Source organism: Dipodomys merriami, unplaced genomic scaffold, assembly GCF_024711535.1.
Source record: "Dipodomys merriami isolate MVZ:Mamm:240054 unplaced genomic scaffold, mDipMer1.0.p SCAF_97, whole genome shotgun sequence".
Classification (NCBI taxonomy): domain Eukaryota; kingdom Metazoa; phylum Chordata; class Mammalia; order Rodentia; family Heteromyidae; genus Dipodomys; species Dipodomys merriami.
Genome location: NW_027206590.1, coordinates 1,007,270 through 1,027,916, shown reverse-complemented (window position 1 = coordinate 1,027,916; position 20,647 = coordinate 1,007,270). Strand labels below are relative to the sequence as shown.

The 20,647-nt window shown below is 45.9% G+C and overlaps 1 protein-coding gene across 2 annotated transcripts in view; it reads left to right on the top strand.

The window, feature by feature from the left end:
- Positions 1-20,647, top strand: part of Nuak1 (NUAK family kinase 1) — a 71,923-nt gene that overhangs the window by 14,956 nt on the left and 36,320 nt on the right. The window contains exons 1-2 of one of the 2 annotated variants that reach the window (XM_070014445.1): positions 10,648-10,752; positions 17,134-17,254. In XM_070014445.1, the coding sequence (XP_069870546.1) occupies positions 17,182-17,254 (73 nt within the window). In that variant the 5' untranslated portion in view covers positions 10,648-10,752; positions 17,134-17,181. Of the gene's footprint in view, positions 1-10,647; positions 10,753-17,133; positions 17,255-20,647 lie in introns of those variants that run through there. The other variant, XM_070014444.1, reaches the window with a different exon arrangement.

Here is a 20,647-nt window from a genome sequence, read left to right as displayed (position 1 = left end):
CAATTCCAACTGATCATGGGCTATAAGAATTCCAGCCCAGGGGCTGGGAAGATGGCTCAGTGGTAGAGCGCTTGCTTGTATGCATGAGGCCCTGGGTTCAATTCCTCAGCACCACATAAGCAGAAAAAAACAGCCAGAAGTGGCGCTGTGGCTCAAGTAGTAGAGCGCTAGCCTTGAGCTGAAGAACTGAGGAACAGCGCCCAGGCCCAGAGTTCAGGCCCCACAACTGGACCAAAAAAAAAAAAAAGAAAAAGAATTCCAGCCCAAGCACAATGCCTTGTACCTATCTTTGACCTTCTAGTTCCCAGAGAACATTAGGGCATCGGGTAATTGGATGACAGGAGTTTGAAGGTGCATGTGTACTCTGTATACTTATAGCACATGCTGCCCTGGGTTCTGATGATCAGTTCCCATCTCTCCCCTCACCTGTACTGTTTACTAAGGAATTCACACGGCTATTAAAATTAATTATAATTAAATACAATGCAAAAAAAATTCTGTTTCCTGGTTGCACCAGCCACATTGTAACCGCCTGTAGTCCTGGGTAACTAGTAGTCACCCCTGGACATTGCAGAATTAGTTTCTACAGACACTCAGTTTAAGGAGAGCAGAGACAGGCTGTACCTCTTACCTTGCTGTTAGCAAGTCGGTAACTCTTGTTTTTATCTGTCTCGTATCTCTAGTGTATGGAATGTACTCCAGTAAGTAGGACACACCTACTAAATGACTTTTAGAATGCAGGAGTGAATGAATGAATAAATGAATGAAGACTTTTAGAATTGCCACTCAGTGACTCCTTTGATATTTGTTGAGTGTGTACCATGCATCAGGCAAAGTTCAAGACTGGGATTAGTGATTAGAGACAGATAGGGATTTCCCAGTGAAAGGAGCTTCTCTAGTCGGATGATCCTTCCATTTAGCAGGACGAGTGAATCTTTGGGGTGTGCTTGTTGAAAGGCATCGTGCCTCCTGGTTTGATTCAGATAGACTGTGGTGGGACCAAAGGACACCTGGTACCCTCTGCATTGTAACCAAGCAACTCAGGTAAATGATGAAGAGATCCATCCATGGTCTATACTTTGAGAACCCTAAGGTAGTAGGAAACTAGTAGTTGCACTTACCTTTCTTTAGTCCTTACTTTCTCTTGTATTAAGGGTAGGATTCTAAGACCTTGAGTTCTTATTTTGGGCTAGAAGCTTGAGAGCTCTTTCCTTGCTAACCTATCACGGAATAATAATCACATCAATGACTTCACAACAGTTAGTGGGTGTCAGGCATTAGTTCAAGTATGTTAAGTCGCTACCCTCAGTCCGTCCTCATGGTTAGCCCTAAGATGTACACAGTTAACACTGCCATTTGACAGGTGGTTAAACCAAGGCACAGAAAATTAAATCACTTGTCTGCATTTGCACGACTCCTAAGTGGGATTCTAACCCTGGACTTCTGTGATACCAGCCATTCACTGCCACTGAACTTGACTTAATGGCTTCTTGAATATCAAAGTGGGTCTTCAGGGCCAGTTGCTTGGAGTCAGAGGTCGGGAACATTTATGAAAAGTCTGTTTAGAAAATTAACACACATGGCCTTATGGTGTGCACTTGCCCATCTCTGCTCTTGAGGAGCACGGTGAATTCATTCAGTGGACATTCCCCGGGGCTTACTATGTGCCACATTTGTGCCCATTTGGATGGGGATTTTCTGCACAAATATCTCACCCAAGACAGCTTTTCTTTTACACAGGAAAAGCCAAGCAAGTCTAAAAAGTAATTCCCACCCCCTCCCTTTTTGCTGCTTAGGATCCCTTTTTTTAAAAATATAGTTTTGATGTTTCATCCACCAGAGGTTCTTTTGTGTACGTGTACATCTTTCTTGCTACTAGAGGTTTAGGCAACCTGTGCTGTCAGCACCCTTGTTCATGCTTGCTTCTTGGGAAAGCTATAACCCTCTTTCCACTCCCCCACTCTCACCCCTTTAAATCACTTAGGCAGGAAATTCCTTAGATTCAAGAACTGTCCAGAACTCCTGAGACACATGAGCCAACTTTGCAAAGAAGAGAAGGGAGTCGGGTTGGTATGATAGACTACACATATGTAGGTATGCATGCATGCATGTGTGTGTATGTGTGTATGTATGTATCTATCTCTGTATCTACATATATTGCATTTGCTCAAACTTTTATTTTTCTCTTTTTCGTATTATCTTTAAGTAGTTGTACAAAGGAGTTGCCACTCAGCATAGCAGTTTATGAGTAGAGGCCTAGTTCATGGCAAAACAAATGACAGCATTGAGCGTCACTGGCTGCAGCAGGCCCACAGTGGGGGTCCAGGGTCTGTACCCCTGACTGTGTCTTCATTCTGGCCTGGTCACACCGGCGGCCTTGCTCTCTGGGAAGATGTGTGCCTCCTCCACGTTTGCTCCCAGTACATTTTCTTCATAGAGGCCGAGTTGTCCAACAAGTCATCCCACCAGGCCTGGGCCCGGGACCTTTTGCTCTTGCATCATAGGCTGCCTGTAAATCGGTAGCTGGCTTGTTTTCTTTCTAGGCCCCAGTTGTGGTGACCTTTGTGTGTTTGTTTATTTCAAGGAAATAATTCCGTCCTGCAAAACTGATTCCCCGGGGGCTACAGAAGTATATTTGGAGGCACTCCTTGTAGTGGGGTGGCCTGAAATGGCCTCTCTGAAGAAGCAACAGCTGCTTCCTTTCCCTAGCCCCTTCTGACTCTGCCCTCTGAGAGCGTCCTCCCCTCCTGAGAGTTTGAAGGCTCCATGGTAGGGCTCTTCCACACATGTCTGCACAAAGCTCTGCTTGTTAACAACTGCGATAAAAGTGATGAGAACAGTCAGCCTGTTGGCCGCATATGGAGCTGAGGTTTAGGCACGATATTAGGCTTTTCCTTTTTTTGTTGGTCGTGGGGCCTGAACTCTGGGCCTGGGCGCTGTCCCTCAGCTCTTCAGCTCAAGGCTAGCGCTCTACCACTTGAGCCACAGAGCCACTTTCCGTCTTTTTCAGTGGTGCTGAGGAATCGAACCCAGGGCCTCATGCATGCAAGACAAGCACTGGACCACTGAGCCGCCTTCCCAGCCCCTAAGACTTCTTTTTCTCTAGTTATCCAAGCTCACTCATTTATGAGCCATATCCTTTTAAAAACTGTAGACATTTCTTCAGGAAATCTTCTTCAGGTAAATGTACACCTTTTTTTTTTTTTTTTTTTTTTTGGCCTGGTTAAAACAAAGTACCTTGGAGGCAGGTTGAACCCTTTCCTTTGACAGTATTATTTATTATTATAACTATGTCTGTAATCATTTATAGTTATTGATAGTTTATGTATCGAGTGCATTAATTTCTTTTCATGATCTTTTTGGAAGAAAATCCTTTGTTTCTTATAGTAAATGGAATGTTCCACGCTGCATTTTCACAAGAAAGAAAAGCTTAAAGGGTAAAATGGAAGCTGTGTCCTGTCCTGGTTCTGTCAGTGAGGCTGTTTCTACTTCCATTCTAGTTCCACTTTTCCAGCTTCCCTACAGATTTGCTGTGACTAAGGCTGTTGGAATGGTCTTAGCAGGATGTAATTGCGAGTGAGCCTATGCAGAGACTCAGTGAGTAGATGCCATTGGCATTTTGGGGGGTTGGCTTTCATAGGGGTTATCCGCCCCTTCTTTGAGCAGTCTTTAAGGCTGAATGAGCCCTTGGCATGAATCTAGACAAGTTTTGTTTTCTTGAGTAAACAGGATGGGCAACCTTTTTGGGGACCAGGCTGGCCAGTCCCCCTCTTTCCCCCTCCCCTCCCCCCTCTCCGTTGTTGTTCACACATAGTTGTTTGGTCCCCTGACTCCAGGGCAGGTGCATTTCCTATGTTGCTACCTGTTAGGTGTGTTTTATATTGTGGATGGAAGGAGAAGTGATTTGGGAATAAAGGACAATTGAAACCAGGAAACAAACAAACGAACAAAAATCTGATCTTTACCTCAATCCATCTAGGTTGCTCCAGCGACAGATTTTTAAACTTTTTTTTTTTGTCTGTCTTGGTGCTTGAACTCTGGGCCTGGGCACTGTCCCTCAGCTCATCAGCTCAAGGCTAGGGCTCTACCACTTCAGTCAAAGTGCCACTTCTGGTTTTCTGGTGGTTTTTTGGAGGTAAGAGTCTCAGGGACTTTCCTGCCCAGGCTGGCTTTGAACCATGATCCTCAGATCTCAGCCTTCTGAGTAGCGAGGATTACAGACGTGAGCCACCAATGCCTGGCTAAATTTCTTTTTTGAAGGAATAAGGGGCAGAGTTTATTTTAGTCCCTTCTTGAGTATGCCAGAACCCAGTTTCTGTTGGAACATCAGTCTTAGATTAATAGTGAGATGGATTCAGAGACACACTTGAAAGCATCTTGGATTATTATCTGTACATAGCTTACATTTTATGATCTGCTTAAAGATGCAGGGAACATAAATCTTGGGAAAGGCTGTCTTATTTACTTCTTCGTCTTTTCTGCAGATGGGATGTTCACCATAGAGGCAGACTGGCCTCAGCTATCTGCTCCAGGATGTTTTAGCTGAACTATATGAGTCCATTAAACAAATGTAAGAGTTTTGGGAAAGAGGGGCTGTGTCTCAAACCAAATGTTTTACATGGAGAACATCTGGGGAAGATTGGTATTTGTGTGTACGATACATCAGAAAGCAGCTTGGCGGGGTTCCGCTGGGATGTTTCTGGCCTGTGGTTGCTAGGTTTGACAGTTGTGTTGTAAGGCAATGGTTCTTATGAGGATGATGCTTGATCCAGGAAGGAGGGCGTCTTTGTGGAACTGTACACTCAAGTTGTTCTGATTAGCTCCCTGACTAGATCTTCTACAGCAGTCAAACAGTCTGAAAGCCAAGCTCCGTTTCCCCAAGGCTTGCTCTCCAGAAAAAGGAAGTGTTACAACGACCAGGGGTCTAGGAGTTTTCTTCTTCATCAGACGGTGCCACAAATTTGACAGAATTTAGAAGCAGGTGTGTGTGGGGGGCAGTAGGAAAGCGGGGTTGATCACAGATGGGTTGAAACTAAGGTGTTGCCTTAATGAATTTTGGGGCTTTGGGGGTTTCTTGGGGGGTTCAGTTTTTCTCTCCTGGAGAGAGAAAAAAAGCAAAGCCTGTCTCATGGGATAGTAAAGTGCGATGACAGTGTGTTACACAGGAGGAAGTTGTTTATACAGTGTAGCCCTGCACCTGTGGGTTCACGGGTTCCTAATCTTGTTTGCAAGTACAGAAGCTACGTGGGTCTCACTGGAATCTGGGAAGATTGACCTTACAGCAACTTAGACTTTCTGGGCCAACTTGGTGTTGAGGAGTGGGTTTGTAAAAATGGATCAATTCCTTTTTCTTTTTTGTAATCCATACTGGGACTTGAACTTAAGACTTTGCACCCTTGCTTGGCTTTTTTTTTGTGTGTGTGTATGTACAGGTTCCCAAGCTTTTGTGTACAAGGCTCGTAGTGCTCTACCACTAGAGCCACAGCTCCACTTCCAGCTTTCTGCTGGTTCATTGGAGTTAAGAATCTCATAGTTGTTCCTGCCTGGGCTAGTTTTGCATCTTGATCCTCAGATCTCAGCCTCCTGAGTAGCTAGGATTATATGGGCCACTGGTGCCTGGCTTGCTTGGCTTTTTGTTGTTGTTGTTGTTCAAGGTTGGTTCTTTACCACTTATGCCCTGGCCATTCCTAGAGGGAGTGGCAGAAAACACCAATGGATGTGCTTTGAAGATGGAAGTAGAGGATAACGTGGAAAGTCTTTGAGTGAGATCTTCATGTACACAGATTCCAGTTGGGCTCATAGATATCAGTATTAGCACAGACACTGTGCTAATCTCACTGTCAGTGTGGCACAGAGCGTCTACGCACTGATCACAGTGAAGACCCTTGTATGATAATTAAAAATATAAGACAAACGCAGTGTGGGCTCCGGCCTCAGTGAGCCCCAGCTCCTCTCTTCATTAGTTGTGTGTGGAAGGGCATGCTGCTTCACCTTCTCAGACTCCATTTATATTCATTGAGACAGAAGGCATAATATTGTTTTTGCAAGGAGTTTAATGAAGGAGAGGTTGAAAGATTTAGGGAAAAAGGAAGGAAGGAAGGATGGAAGGAAGGAAAGAAAGTAGGCAGGCAGGAAGGCAGGCAGGAAGGAAGGAAGGAACCCCCCAAAAAACAAAACAACAACAACAAAAAACGGTACTCGGTGCCTGGCACTTAGTAAAAGCTTGATAACTGGTAATTATTAGTATTGCTGTTTGTAATGATTATGAGTCATTCTCCAACCTCCCTGCAGTGAACTCGGTTTTTATATTCCTCTGGAAGACAGGAAATTCAAGCTCAGTGATTTGGGAGTGACAAGTGGAGCTTGAGAGGTGAGAAAATGGAGCAAGACCCAGCCGCAGGAGTGGTATAGACTGGGTGGAATAAGATGGCTCACTGTGGCTTTATATTTTTTTAACAGTCCTTTCTAATATTGAGGTGCATTTTAAGAGCTACCGCTTCTTTGTTATAGACAATACCTTAGGACCTGCGTGACCCTGGATCTGCTATAGGGAATTAAGTAGAGATATCTTGGCACAAATGAAGTTTCCAGATAACAGTGAGCAGATTGAGATGAAGCGACCAAGGTGTGCGTCATGGGAGCTTTGGCAGCTTTGGTCCACGTCTCAGGGGAAGGATATGGAGGTGTTGGCCAGCTGTCGAAGTTAGTCGCAGGTCATATTATGTGGAAGGAGCTTGGCGGAGAAAATGACAGGTGCAAATGTCCTGGGGCCTGAGCTCACTCCCCACACTCAGGTTACACCTTGGGTCCCTCTGATGACCACAGATCCTTTCCCCAATCTCTCAAGAGTAATCAACTGAAGACTGAATAAGTCTTGGTGCCTACGGTGCAGCAGGAAATGCCTACCAGAACAGAGTGCACAGTATTTGAGGGGTCACATTGTCATTGTTTGGGCTTGCCTGTTTATAGCCAGAGGGGCCGCTGCTACAAGCACCCTGGGGCAGGTTTGTGGAGCCCTCATTAGGGAGCTGACAAATGCCCAGACAGATGCTGGGGAGCAGACCAGTCTATTAACTCTGAATAATGAGTAATTTCAGTTCCTCTTGTAAGAAGCAAGCAAGCATGCTGCTACTTGTGGAAAGGCGAGAAATGAGCCCAGAGGCTCCACCTGGGCGCTCTCCGGAGGGCGGAGGGGACAGACAGACCAGGCAGAGACTGCGGCTTGTAACATCTCCCCCCTGAGCCTGCAGGCTTCCTACACATCCCTGAATGACTGTGAATCAGAGGCCTTTGGTGAGAATAAACATCATTTGCAATTCCTTTTCTTTTCCTTCTCTGTGGCATCAGCCCTGGTGGAAATATCAACTCAAATGTAAGACCATGCCTTGGTTTTGCCGCCTGTTAAAATGCCTCTCGTCTTAAGGAATCAAACACGTTGTTTTCTTCGTTCTGCCTCCCTAGGCCTGCTAAACTCCATGGACAGTTCCCTTTACTTTGGAAATCTGATTGAGCCTCTTAGGTGGTTTTTTTTCTTTTTTCTTTTTGTCTTTTGAATCCTTTGCTTGTTGTTCCCAAAGCCAGTAGCGGCCTGCAGTTAATATTTAAAAGCAGTATTTGCCGTGAATGAAGAAGTCACGGGTGAGAAACTCCGGGGGATGCGTGTTCTAAAGTCAGGCTTCAGCAGCTGGAGCAAGGTTTGGACTGAAGGCGGCCGACTGCACACAGTGTCTCCCCACTCTCCACGTGAGCGCACGGCCTCCCCTGGCAAGAGATGGTGGCGAAGCCATGTGCCAGGCTGTGAAGCGAGTCATAATTTGCCAGCGCACTTACAGATATCTGTCACTCCCCCATCTCGAGTTATTAATAATGCAACAGCCTGGGCCTCGTGGCCTGTCTGGGAGATGAATGTTAATACGTCTTTGTGCAGCAGGTTTAGCCCTGCTGCTGGGGCCTGCGTTTTTAGTTCAGACTCCTTGCTCACTCCTGGAGGAGAGGCAGCTAGGTCTGTCCTGTTGCAGGTTTGCTGTGTGAACTTGGATCTGTGCAGAAGCTCTCTGGGACACAGGGAGCTGTCCCACGAGGAGGGGGCTGGCTTAAAACACTCAAAGGTCTTGAGAGCTGTATCTATCAAGTCTGTGGATGTTAGCGATGCTGGCTGTGGCTTGACTTCTTTCAGTCATGACTGTCCTTGGCCTTCTGCAAATTCGATCTGAGCCCTACACCATCCATGCTGATCTCATCTTCATTTACAAGTAAAGCTAATGGCTTGATTCTCCGAGGACCTCTCCTTAGAAGAGAGTTCTGGGAGTGCTGAGAAAACCCATGTGTGCATGCTGGGTTCTTAGCAGTTTGGGTTGGGGCTAGCACTCTGTTCATAGGAACACATTGCCAGTCCTGGGCTTTCTACCTAAGCTGTGCTAAGAACAGCGGCGTCTGCTGGGTCAGAGGTCGCTGGAGGAGGCCATCCAACTTAGAAGAGCCTCAAGCTTCTGGCTCAACTCTTTTCCCTCCCTCTTCAGGACAATCGTGACCTTGAGGAAAGCAATTTTTGGATTTCGGCTTTCTGCTCTGGTGATGCATTTGGCCTTTGGAAATGTGCAAGGTGAATAATAAATGACAGTTTGGCCGCAACTCCAGTCCCAGTTCCCAGGCCTTGTATTTTTGAGTCTTTCTGTGAGTCCAGCATTGTCTGTGTTAACCTCTCTCCTGTCCCCAGAGCCTTGGCGTGTTCCAGGTTATGTTCAGACTGGGAGATAACCCTGGCCTGCCTGAGGTCATCCTCACCCCTGAGCCTGCCTCGGGCTAGGATGAGGGAAATGTTTGCTGGGAGCAAACTTTCCATTTGCCAGGGGTAAATTATCCGGGTCACTGGGGCCTTCTCCAGGAAGCAGCTTGTTTTTAATTATCCTTTTTATACCCAGACAGCTCATTACGTTCATCTGTCATCTAGTATGTAATATGACTGCGTCATACTTAAGTGTCCAGAATAATAGGAGCTGGCAGGGTTCACACTGAATCTGGCTCAGGATGATAGTTCTCAAACCTCTCAGACTATACAATCACCTGGACCCCACCGTAAGCTCTGTGATACTGGGTCTTCTGCAGGCCTCCTCTCTTCTTTTCTCCCCTATCCGTGCAGTCTGATGTAGGTACTCACTACCTACCCGAGGGTAGAATGCTGGCTCAGAGAATCTGCCTGTCCTTCTTGGATGGCTACTGGCTCATTGTTGGCACAGTAACCCGTGATTAACTTTCTACTTCCATTTCTCCTCTCGTTGGGTTCTTGCCTGGTCATCCATGGTCTCTGTCTTATGTTGATGAGCCCCATTGAGGGATGAACCCCCTATTGAGGGAGTAGAAGTCTGTCTGGAGAGTTCTCAGCCATTGCTCCTTTCTATTCCTTGAAAGGGCCAGGTGCAGGAGATGTGCAGGGCCAGCAGTGGCAACTCATGGGGCGGGAGGTGTCCCCTGCCTGCACCCCTGGGCAGGTCCTGGCTTGTTCAAATACAAACAGGCCTTGCTATTGGAATTCTGGAAATAGAACCCATTTTCCATAGCGAGAGACACCTCACCGGCATCTCCATCTCCCATGTGAGATTTGGGAAATAGAAGATTGAGAAACAAGCCCCAGGAGAATATATTGTTCAGGCGCTCTTCCAATGGTGGGGTGCTCTTCTCAGAAGGAGAAGTTACCTTCTGGCCTTGGGGCCTCTGTACTCCAAACCCCATGCACACAACTCTCGGCTTCCACCTGTTCTTGCCTAAGAAAACCCCCCACACACAACATGAATGAACAGGCCAAGGAGGAAGGGAGAAAGAGACGTGTGCCTTGGGCAGAGCTGGCTTGGGTGGTGGTTAGGGCAGAGCTGTTCCATCCTGGCAACTTGCTGAGTTGGCTGGATTCTCCCACAAAGAGCCAAAGGTCACTGAAGTAATTTGGGGCCTTGGTTGCCACATGGCCTCCTGGGTGGCACCACTGAGGCGATTTCCAACAGAAGCTTTCTGAGTAAAAGCCACGTCGAGGGACCTGGCACCCCTTGGGCCGGAGTGGTCTCCAGGAAGCAATCACTGGTACCATTTGATGGGGCCCTGGGCCCCGTGGAAAGAGAAGATGCTGTTCTGACTCAGCCCCTGCGGCCCTGTCAGTGGCTCTGGCAGGTGTGAGCTCACACCTTGTGAATGGCAGAGAGGTTGCCAGCTCCGGGTTGCTGGGATTAGATGCTTGCTTGTACTCACTAAGATGCTAATGCTGTGTGTGTATGACACGCTGCTGCTGCTGCTTCCGCTCTGCTCATGGTCCCTTGCCTTTCTTCAGGGACCTTGGTGCTTGGGGCACCTTGGGGAGTCTGTCACCTGCCATGTGGCTCTTCTGCCTCCTCTATTCACAGCCTCAGGAGTGCTCGGAGCATCTGGCCTTCATGGAGTTCTAGCTGTTTGTTTGACTTGAGGTTTAGTAAAGTAAGATCTGCCTCCCCGCTCCCCCCCCCCCCCCATGACCCCGTCATCACATTCTAGATGTCCATTAATCGTTACCATGAATGCTACTGATCAGGGCTTTAAAAATGGTGGTTCTGTTGGCTCCAAAGACAAAGCCATCCAGGGACCAGTGGGATTCCTAGATGAGCATCCACAGCACCACCGGGGAGCTCGCGAGACATCCCAGGATGATGACCATGGCAGACATCTCAGATCCCAGGCCCCAATCCAGAACTACGCACTTGGACAAGACAAGACGCCCAGCCACTCCCGCTTGTGAGACGCCCCCTGCAGTTTGACATGTGTCAGTGAATGAGTGTCCAGGGTGGGTGGCTGAGGGTAGAAGAAGACACTTAAGTGTCTGCCCAGGCTCCCGCCTGCCCTTCCCTCACTAGAGTAGGACCTTCTCATCGCTCCTCAGGGGGTGACTAGCTTTTAATTTGAAACTGCATTTGCTACTGTACAGGGAAGGGTGAGGGGAGTTGGGGGTTATAGGTGGGGAGGCCTGGAACATGATTTGCTGTGGGCTTCTTGTTCCTTAAGTGTGGACCAGGACCCTGTATCTCTGTGTCCCCTGCTCAAGCTTCGTTTATAATCACGGATTGAACTGGATGCCAGTGGCTCACGCCTGTAACCCTAGCTACTCAGGAGGCTGAGCTCTGAGGATCATGATTCAAAGCCAGCCTGGGCAAGAAAGTCCATGAGACTCTTTCCCTCCAGTCAATCACCAGAAAACTGGAAGTGGGTGTGATGGCTCAAATGGTAGAGTGCTTGTCTTGAGCTAAAGAGCTTAGGGACAATGCTCAGGCCCAGACTTTAAGCCCCAAGACTGACCTCCCCTCCCCTCCTAAAAAAAAAAATCATGGATTGAGGGAATACTGTCAGGGTGCTGGTACTTTACATCCATGATTCCCATGTCTCACCACAGCCCCAGGAAGCAGCACTTGGTAACCCCATTTACAGATGTGGAGACTGAGGGCTGTTTCCCATGGTGGGGGTGAGGAGATAGAAATGTTCACTTGGCCTGTCTGCCCTCTCCCTCCTTCCTGAGTTATCAGCCTCTCTGCCTTCACAGCTGCTGCAGCGGAGGAGTCTGTCCTGAATGTTTCAGAGTAGGTGGCTTTCAGTGATTATTCAAGAAAAGAAAAAAAAAATTGTTCCCCTCCCCTCAAAGAAGAGAGCCAGGCCGGTTAGACTTAGCAAGCAATGGGGTTGATTGAGCTGAGCGTAGTCTCTTACCTCATCAGCCATCACAGGACGGAATGAGAGGGCCACGGCCAAGTCTGCTGCTACATAAGGTTTCGACATTAAACTATAGGGTGGCCGTATTTAAAAGCTGGCTGTTTTATAAGGCGCTCCGTGCTGTCTAGACTGGGGAGCATTTATGACAGTGGCTGTTCTGTCGGGCTCAAACACCTGTGCTCTCCGACTCAGCCTTCTGATGACGCAGGAAAGAAGTGGGTCTTTCCTTCTCCGGGGGGGATGGGAGAGTGTGTGTGTGGTTTCAGACACTGAGGAATCTCTTCCTGGGGAGCCCTTTGCCTACCTCCATTTTCCTACGTAGATGTGAGAGTGGAGGAAGACTGGAGAGGGAGTTTCTCTGTGATATGGCGCACAACTTAGGTTCCCGTGGTAGCCCTGGCCACTGGAGGAATTCTCTCATTGTTGGTGTAATGTTTGGTAATGGTCACCTCCTGCCTCCATGGCTGGATTGGAATCATGTTATCTGCTGCTGTATTGACTGGTACATGGCAGGTGCTTAGAAAAAGAATAGGTTAATAGATAGTCCACAGTCATTAAGTATGGAGTGGGTTATTATTATTATTAATTACTCCTTCTCCTCCCCTCTTCTTCCTCTTCCTTCTTTTCTTTCTTCTTCATCTTCCTCTTTTTCTTCTCTTTCTCCCCCTCTTCCTCCTCCTTCTTTTTCTTCTTTTGGATGGTCTTAGGGGTTGAACTTAGGGCCCGAGGCTTGTTTTAGCTTTTCCTCAAGGATACCACTTGACCCAGAATTCCCCTTCTGGCTTTTTGGTGTTTAATTGGAGATAAGAGTCTCACAGACATTCCTGCCTAGGCTGGCTTTGAAATGCAATCCTCAGATCTCAGCTTCCTGAGTAGTTAGGATTACAAGTGTGAACCACCAGTGCCTGGCAGAGTGGGTATCTTCAGACAAGTCTTTTGAGCCTGAGCAGCCAAATTTTATTAATTTTTTCCCACTGTAGCCAAAGGGGCAGTAGTAAGGAGGAGTTGGGGATGGGGAGATATGGTTCTGGGGTTGTTTTGGGGGCTCAAGTGTTTACCTTCTTACTTGGCTTTGGACACTGTTGTCATGACCTCTAGCTACTCTTAGCTTTTTTATTTTTTTTTCAGATGAGGTTACCATTTAAATGCCCAGGATGGAAATGTCCTGTATTCATTTTTGGAAACAAATGTGGTCCCAGTGCTCAAGACTTCTACTTCCTGTCGCTTGAGGAACCAGGAGTAATTCAAGCTTGCTCTGAGGAAGAAAGGAAGGGTTTTACTGAAGGGACACTTTGGGTACAAGTGGCACATGTTTACTGAGCAGTTATATGCATAGGCATGTTCTTAAGCACCTGACATGTCATCTTTGCAGGAGTCTGTGAGGCAGGTACTTAGGTCACGCAGCTAGAGAATGATTTTAGCTAGGACTCAAAGCTATGTGCTCAACTATCATGCTATCCTATCTGTGCAATGATAGTTCAGTTTACCTTCCAGCTTCAGGAACCAAGGTACTCATGTAAGAGGTATGTTTACAGATTTTCTTTTTGGAGAAACTTTAAAAAAGTGTCCCAACTATAGCTTGGAGTCCATGGCTCACACTTGTAATCCTGACTACTCAGGAGGCTGAGATCTGAGGATCGTGATCTGAAGCCAGCCTGGACAGGAATGTCTGAGACTCTTATCTACCATTAACAGACCTCCCACTCCCCAGAAAAAGCTGGAAGTGCAAGTGTGATTCAAATGGTAGAGTGTTAGCCTTGAGAGAAAAGAGACAATGCCACGTAACAACACAAAAAATATCCCAATAATTCCTAATTCTACGGGTCCTACAAAAACAGGTCTAATAAGCAGTAAGCAAGTGAAAAAAAGAAAGATGATTTAAAACTAAATGGGAATGGAGGGTGTAAGAGAAAGGTGTGGTTTTGTCAACTAGAGGAGGCTGGGAAGGGTCCCCAAGGGGTAACAGGGAGCCGAAGTTGACTGACAAGCTTTAGGATCACTGTCGTTACTGTTTTCTTGGCTTGCCATTAGCTGGCTATCTGACATTGGGTGGGTTCTCATGGCTGTCAGGACATGGAATCTAGTGTCTTCTGAGCCTTGGCACTCGCATGGCTCTTTGTGGTGTCTAGCATTGGGCTCTTCTTGCTTTCCAACCACCCCTTTGAAACAGGAGCAGAATGAGCCCTCTGGCATTTGTAGAGGAAGATTCATTGTAAAAGCAGCGGGCATCTTTTGTGGAGGGAAAGCCAGCTTGGTTATTAACATTTGTGAAGCTCTTGTGAGTTTCCGAAGCACTGAGTAGGATCTGATTAGAATGTAGGCACTTTTTCTGTTCATGCCCAGCTAGAAGCAGTGTCCTGGCAATTGCACCACGAGACCATCAGCCTGTTGTTTGACTGTTGGGAGGGAAATGACAGTGGGCCCATTTTCTTAGGCTAGAATGTCACTGACCCAAGATGGTGAAAGAATGTGTTCCTATTGTAATTTGACAATAGGGCCTTCTTAAGGCCAAGTTCAGCTTGCTGCATAAATAAAGGAGGGAGGGGGGCAGATCTGTGTGTGGCTCTATCCTTGGTCCATCTTTAGTTTATGGAGGAATGTAGGAGTTGGTCCAACAGCCACCTACATCCTCCATGTCCTGTGTGTGTTTTGCTGTCTGCTTCCTCTGAAAACAGATTCCCAGGATGCAGGCCCGATTCAGGCAGAACGCAGCCTGCCACTCATAGTGTGGCTGACTTCTGACATGAGCTTGAGGAGAATCCTCTTGGTGCCTTTTTTTTTTCTTGGTCAGTTTGGTTTGAACTCTGGGCCTTGGCGCTGTCCCTCAGCTCTTCAGCTCAAGGCGAGTGCTCTACCACTTGAGCCACAGCACCACTTCCAGTTTTCCAGTGGTTTATTGGAAATTAGAGTCTCATGGACTTTTCTGCCTGGGCTGGCTTTGAACCATGATCCTCAGATCTCAGCCTTCTGAATAGCTAGGATTACAGGCGTGAATCCGGCTCTTGGTGCCTCTTGAATGGGACTGTAATGAGGGTCAAGGCAGCCCAGAGTCTAGCTCCATGAAAAGGAGCCTTGGAACTGGAAGGCTCATTCATCTCTGTGTATCCTCCTTTAATCGGCCACAGGGTCCATGCTGGGGTCTTCCTGTGATATGGGAAGGATGGATGATCCTCTCCGGGATTCATAGCTCTGTATCCCCATATCTCATATCTGCGTTTTCCATTTTTTGCCCCTCCTGGGCATGTTGGAGCAATGGAAGATCATGTTTTGCTAGTGCACCTTTGTTGTCAGTATTATTTGGTTGGGTGGTCCTTTTTGCCTGAATATTCCCACTACTTCTGCTTTTGGGATCCCCATTACTCTTAATACTATCACCCCTTCTTGCCTCTTGCCTCCTTCCTTCCTGCCTTTTCTTTCCTTCTTCTTCTTTTTTTCCTCTTTGTCTTTCTTTCCACCTGCTGCCCTGAATGTTTACTGAGATAGACCAGGGGCCAAGCATGAGGGTGAGGGCTGGAGCCAGAGCAGTGAATATGATCCCATGACTATAGAGCCCGGTACAGACCTGTGTCTGGGTGTAACCATAGATTAGGAAAGGGACTGAATGAACAAGACAGAGCACAAGAGAGAGACAAGAAAGAGCAGACCTAACTCAGGTGGATTTAACCTGCTTTCTGGGAGCAAAATCAGGAACAACCACTTCCCTGTTCTTGTTGAATCCCAGATAGAAGGACTATCTTTTAGGAGTGGTTTTGGTTTATCAGGCTGGGTCAGAAGCTGCGAACGGGCATGTGAATCCCTTTCTGCTGTGGCTGGCTGTGGTCAGCCCAGTGCTAGTCAAGGTATAGCTAGAGGCTACTTGCTTTCCTCTGATGGTTAGTTAAGGGCATGATTTTATCATCCAGAAGCAGAGGGTAGCTGCCTTTCACCTAGGAGTGGTACAGGTGAGCATAGAGGTCACAAGAGGGCCCGATTGGGAGGGAGCTTAAGCAGGCTGTCAGAGATGGCAGTGGGTTGGTTGGTAGCTTTCCTTTTGACCCCTGGGTGCCCCTCCCCCATGCACTTTTTGCCCCTCTTAGAGCCAAGGCGGATGAAATTACTAACTGAGTTTGTTTATGAGCAAAGATGACTCCATTGGCAAATGTGTTTTTCCTTGTTAGATTCCTATTGTCACTTAATGCCCTTTTATTTATGAGCTGCTCTTGAGTAATCACTGTGCTGGCCTAGCAATTCTCTAGTTTAGATTTGCAGACTCCATTGGCAAGGAGCGTTTGGAATCTACTGGGCTGGGCACAGAGTGGAGCTGAGCTGGCATTCCTTTTGTTTTATCCTGGTTTGTCTCTGGAAAAGCCTGTTTGTCATGTCACGCGCTGTTGAAGGTACCTGGGAAGGGAAGAATAATCTGTCTGTCTCCCAAGCAAATGTATATAGGCAGCATAGGCTGGTGAAAGTGCTTAAGGTGACTTTGTTTCTATGGCAGTACTGGGGCTTGAACTGAGGACCTGTGGTTCTCTCTTAGCTTTTTTGCTCAAAGCTGGTGCTCTACTACTTGAGTCACGCTTCCACTTCTGTTTTGTTTTTCTGGTTTGTTGGAGATAAGAGTCTCTGAGTTGTCTGCCTTGGCTGGCTTCGAACTGTGATCCTGTTTGCAGCCTCCTGTGTAGCTAAGATTACACGTGTAAATCAGTGGCACCTGACAATGTAATTGTGTGTGTGTGTGTGTGTGTGTGTGTGTGGTCCTGGGGCTTGAACTCAGGGCCTGGACACTGTTCCTAAGATTCTTTTGCTCAAGGCTAAGACTCTACCAATTGATCACAGCACCACTTCTGGCTTTTTCTGAGTAGTTTATTGGAGATAAGAGTCTCACGGACTTTCCTGCATGGGCTGGCTTTGAACTGAATCCTCAGGTCTCAGCCTCCTGAGTAACTAGGATTACAGGTGTGAGCCACAGTGCCCGGCCCCAATGTGATTTTTTTTTAAAAGCCATCACTGTGGGCAGTTTCATGATGGAGCTAAGTGGCCCAAATAGCACCTTGCCGTGTTTCATCATCAATTACCCTATAAATGGAGCTCACGATTTCTTTTCTTTTCTTTTTTTTCCCCCAAAGGATCAGAATTCCCAGAGTAAGTGAATCTTACTATCTTAAACAGACTCTGCTTTATGAAAAAGAAAAATATTTTTTTTAAAAATCCGGGAGCCCAGCCCTCAGACTGTTAAAACCTGATGTCTTCTATTGCAAGTGAAGGGTGTTTTTACTACAAATAAAAGACATGACAAGGAGGGTATTTCGAAGCTTTGTTTTGATGATTGTCCATTCTGCCAACAAATAACATCTGTATTTATTTTCCAAACTCTCTCAATAGCTGATTTGCATCTGTTTAGTTCTCTGAGTAACATTTCATTTCCTGACTTTATAGGTTGCTATAAAATCCATCCGTAAGGACAAAATTAAGGATGAACAAGACATGGTTCACATCAGACGAGAGATCGAGATCATGTCATCCCTCAGCCATCCTCATATCATCAGTATTTATGAAGGTCAGTGATTTTTTTCCCCCACTCCTGTATTAGTTACCATTTTTCATACCGTGGGAGCTGCCAAAACTTTTAGGTAATTGCCCTTCTGGGCAGGAGCCAAATGTTTTGCCTCATGATGCAAAAATAGCCTGGTGTTATCTATTTGGTTACCTTGAATGCAACCAGACACACATAGGGCAGTTTATTTGAGTCATAAAACATCACTGGCAGCTGTCTGCTTCTCTCTTCCCAGTTCCCTGGTGGTTGCTAAGCAACCTGCCTTACTGAAAGCTAGTGTTTGAGGTAGCTACTGGTCTCTGAAAACTCACTACTTGCCGGGTGACCAGAAAAAGTTGTCAGTGTCATTCCCTGAAGCCGATCCCTTTGCTGGTAGTAGGAAGGAAAGTGAGGCTCTTTGAGTTGGGAGTAAAGTCTGAAACAGGTCCAGAAAGCATCCCGAAAGAGGGTTAGTGCTGCAGATGCTTCTAGCTGGAGTTCAGGTCGTAGTTGGTGTTTATAAAAGCACAGGGTGGAGAAAAGCTTATAAAAATGCTCATGCTTCAGTTCATCTCTGATCTGTCAGGGGAAGAAATTAAAAAAAAATGTAAACCTCCCACAGCCTGTAATTTTTTTAATATCCTGGAAACAATCATACAAGCAATGTGTATTTATTATAGAAATGATTGAAAGACATGACATCTCTCAGTTTGTTATATGACTATGTTATCTGTATTTTCTATCTATTTCTCAATGTGGTTTTTATCCAGAATTAGATGATAACATTTATACTGCTTTTTAGCTTGCTTTTTAAAAAGAATTTGTTATATCATGTATCTCTTCCTATGTCAATAAATATTCCCCGTAAAGACATTTTAAAAGATGTTATAATATTCCATTTATGGACATACCATAGTTTATTGAATCTAATTCCTTTTTGCCAAGCATTTAAGTTGTTCCAACTTTCTGGTTATTATAAACAGGGCTTTTATTGACTCTTCTTGTACATCATTTTGACATTCATTTCTGATTAGTTTCTTATGAAAATTTCCTAGTTTTGGACTTACTGAGTCCAAATATTGCCCAGAATATTTTTTAAGATGTGGTTGAGTCAATAAAAATGAACCTCTTTTTAATTTCTGATCTGATCATAAATTATCAGGTAGGTCTAAAAGGAAACCAGACAATGGTTTCAAAATGTTTTACTTTTAGTATTCCTTCATCTGATTCCCTGATCTTTGGTCCATTTTCCCCTCCTTTGCTGTTTCTATTTTTATTTCCTATCTAGAAGTAAAGGTTGGTCATATCATTTGTCCTGATCTTTCTGAAGCTCATTTTTGGAGCCCTCAGTGAAGAAGATTTTAAAGGGAAATTTCCATTCACTCAATTATGTATTCACACACATCTTACATTGGTTCTTAATTTTGTAGACCTCGGGTCAATAGTTCACCATTGCTTGAGATGATAGACGTGCATACTCTCAGGTCTCACTGGTGACCACGGAACAGGAAACTCTGAAGATAGTACTGGCAGTCTGTTTTAACAAGCTTGAGCACCATTGTTCTACTTAGTGTCTTATTTCTTGTTGAGCCTCCTGTTAAGTGAGGTTATGAAAGATGAACTGATATGTATCGTATAATTATGGCATGGTACAAGGCAGTATGAGAAATGAGTATAGGGCTAGCAGTGTAGCTTGGTGGTAGACCAATTGCTTGGCATATGTAAGACCCTGAGTTTAATTTTTAAAAAAAGTATTATGTAGACATGTGAGCAGTGCACTCTGGCACCCTTGGGCATTACATGTTTCCTGCTTGGGCATTACATGTTTCATGCAGATGAATGATATCCTGGCTGAACCTTGAAGGAGATTTTAGGGGAAGACTTGGTAAAATGGAATTTGGTATTGATGATAAAACAGTTCAGATGCCCTGCACTGTGTGGGCCAGTGAGGGTCCTGTGCTCTCTGAGTATTGTTGTGTTTCTGGGCCTCAGGGCCTGGGCACTGTTCCTAAGGTTTTCCCATAAGGTTTGATCTCTGCAACTTGTGATTTTTTGGGTCATTAACTGGAGATAAGAGTCTCATAGATTTTCCTGTCTGGGCTGGCTTTGAACTGTGATCCTCAGATCACAGCTTCCTGAGTAGCTAGGATTACAGGCATGAGCCACTGGATTTGGCCTTTTTTTTTTCTTTTAATCATCAAAAATGAAGAGTCACATTGCATTGCCATGGTCAAATTGGCTTCAGTAGGACCACTGCTAGAGGCTTCATAAAGAAGCGCTGCTTAATAGCTTTAGAGATGACTACCTGTTTGAGTTAAAGTTCAAAGCCTCAGGAAGGAGCTGGGGCCCTAATATGTAAAACCCTTAGAGCAGGCAGTAGGGAGTCAGGGAATAGCTTGTGTTTGCATATTGCCCATCAGACTGACCAGAGATGAGCAAGATGGTGGTTCAGTAACCATACCATCAAATGGACATGCAAGCCTACCTCTCTTCCAGGGTTGTAGATAGAATTAAATGGTAATAGACACCTACCACTCCAGAAAGTAATTGTTACGAGGATGCCTTCATTACCATACTTCATCAGTAACCACTTGTGACTAGTGGCTTCCATACTGGACAAGATAGATCTAGAATATTCTCAGTATTGCATACATTTCTTTTGGACGATGTTGATATATACATAAATGAGAGGGAATGCACTTTCTTGAAGTGTTCTGGGTCTGCCAGTATCATCCAAATAAAATGTATTATCTTTATCCAGAAAACTCTTAGAGATGTGGTTGATTTTTGTTGTTGTTTGCTTTGAATTTCTTAGAGCTCTCTGGTTTCTGTTCTGTTCTCTTTCCCTTCTCCCATACAAGTTCTGTTTCTCCCGTGTCCATTAAATAACTGTAGGCAGCTCCCTTCTTTACTTGGGGGTCAGGAGAAAGAGCTTGCCACAGCTCTGGTGCAGCTCTTACACCTCTGGCTGTCACCCCACAAGCCTCTGGTTCCAACCAGTACCCCATGATCCAGCTCTGATCTAAGACTCACTGGATCCCTCCAGCAAACCTGGGAGGCAGCAAGGTCAGGTATTTCCATTTTTTAATGGAAACTTGGGCTGTCTGGAAGATTAACCAGTTGTCGTTTTAGTTGGCTGGGACTGCCAGGACAGAGCACTAGAGACGAAGGGCTTATTTTCTCACAGCTCTGGAGGCTGAAGTCTGAGATCAAGGTGAATGCTAGTGGCTTCCATTACATAGCTAGGAGGGAAGGAGGAGAAACAGCCATTCCTGGTCTTCTGTCCTGGAGTTGGAGATGACCATTTTATCACTGGGTCCTAAACGGCCAAGTCAAGCTGGATTAGGGTCCAAGTCACCTCTTGAGTGGTGGGTGTTAGGGTTTCAGCATGAGTTGTAAGAAAGAGAACACAGTTCT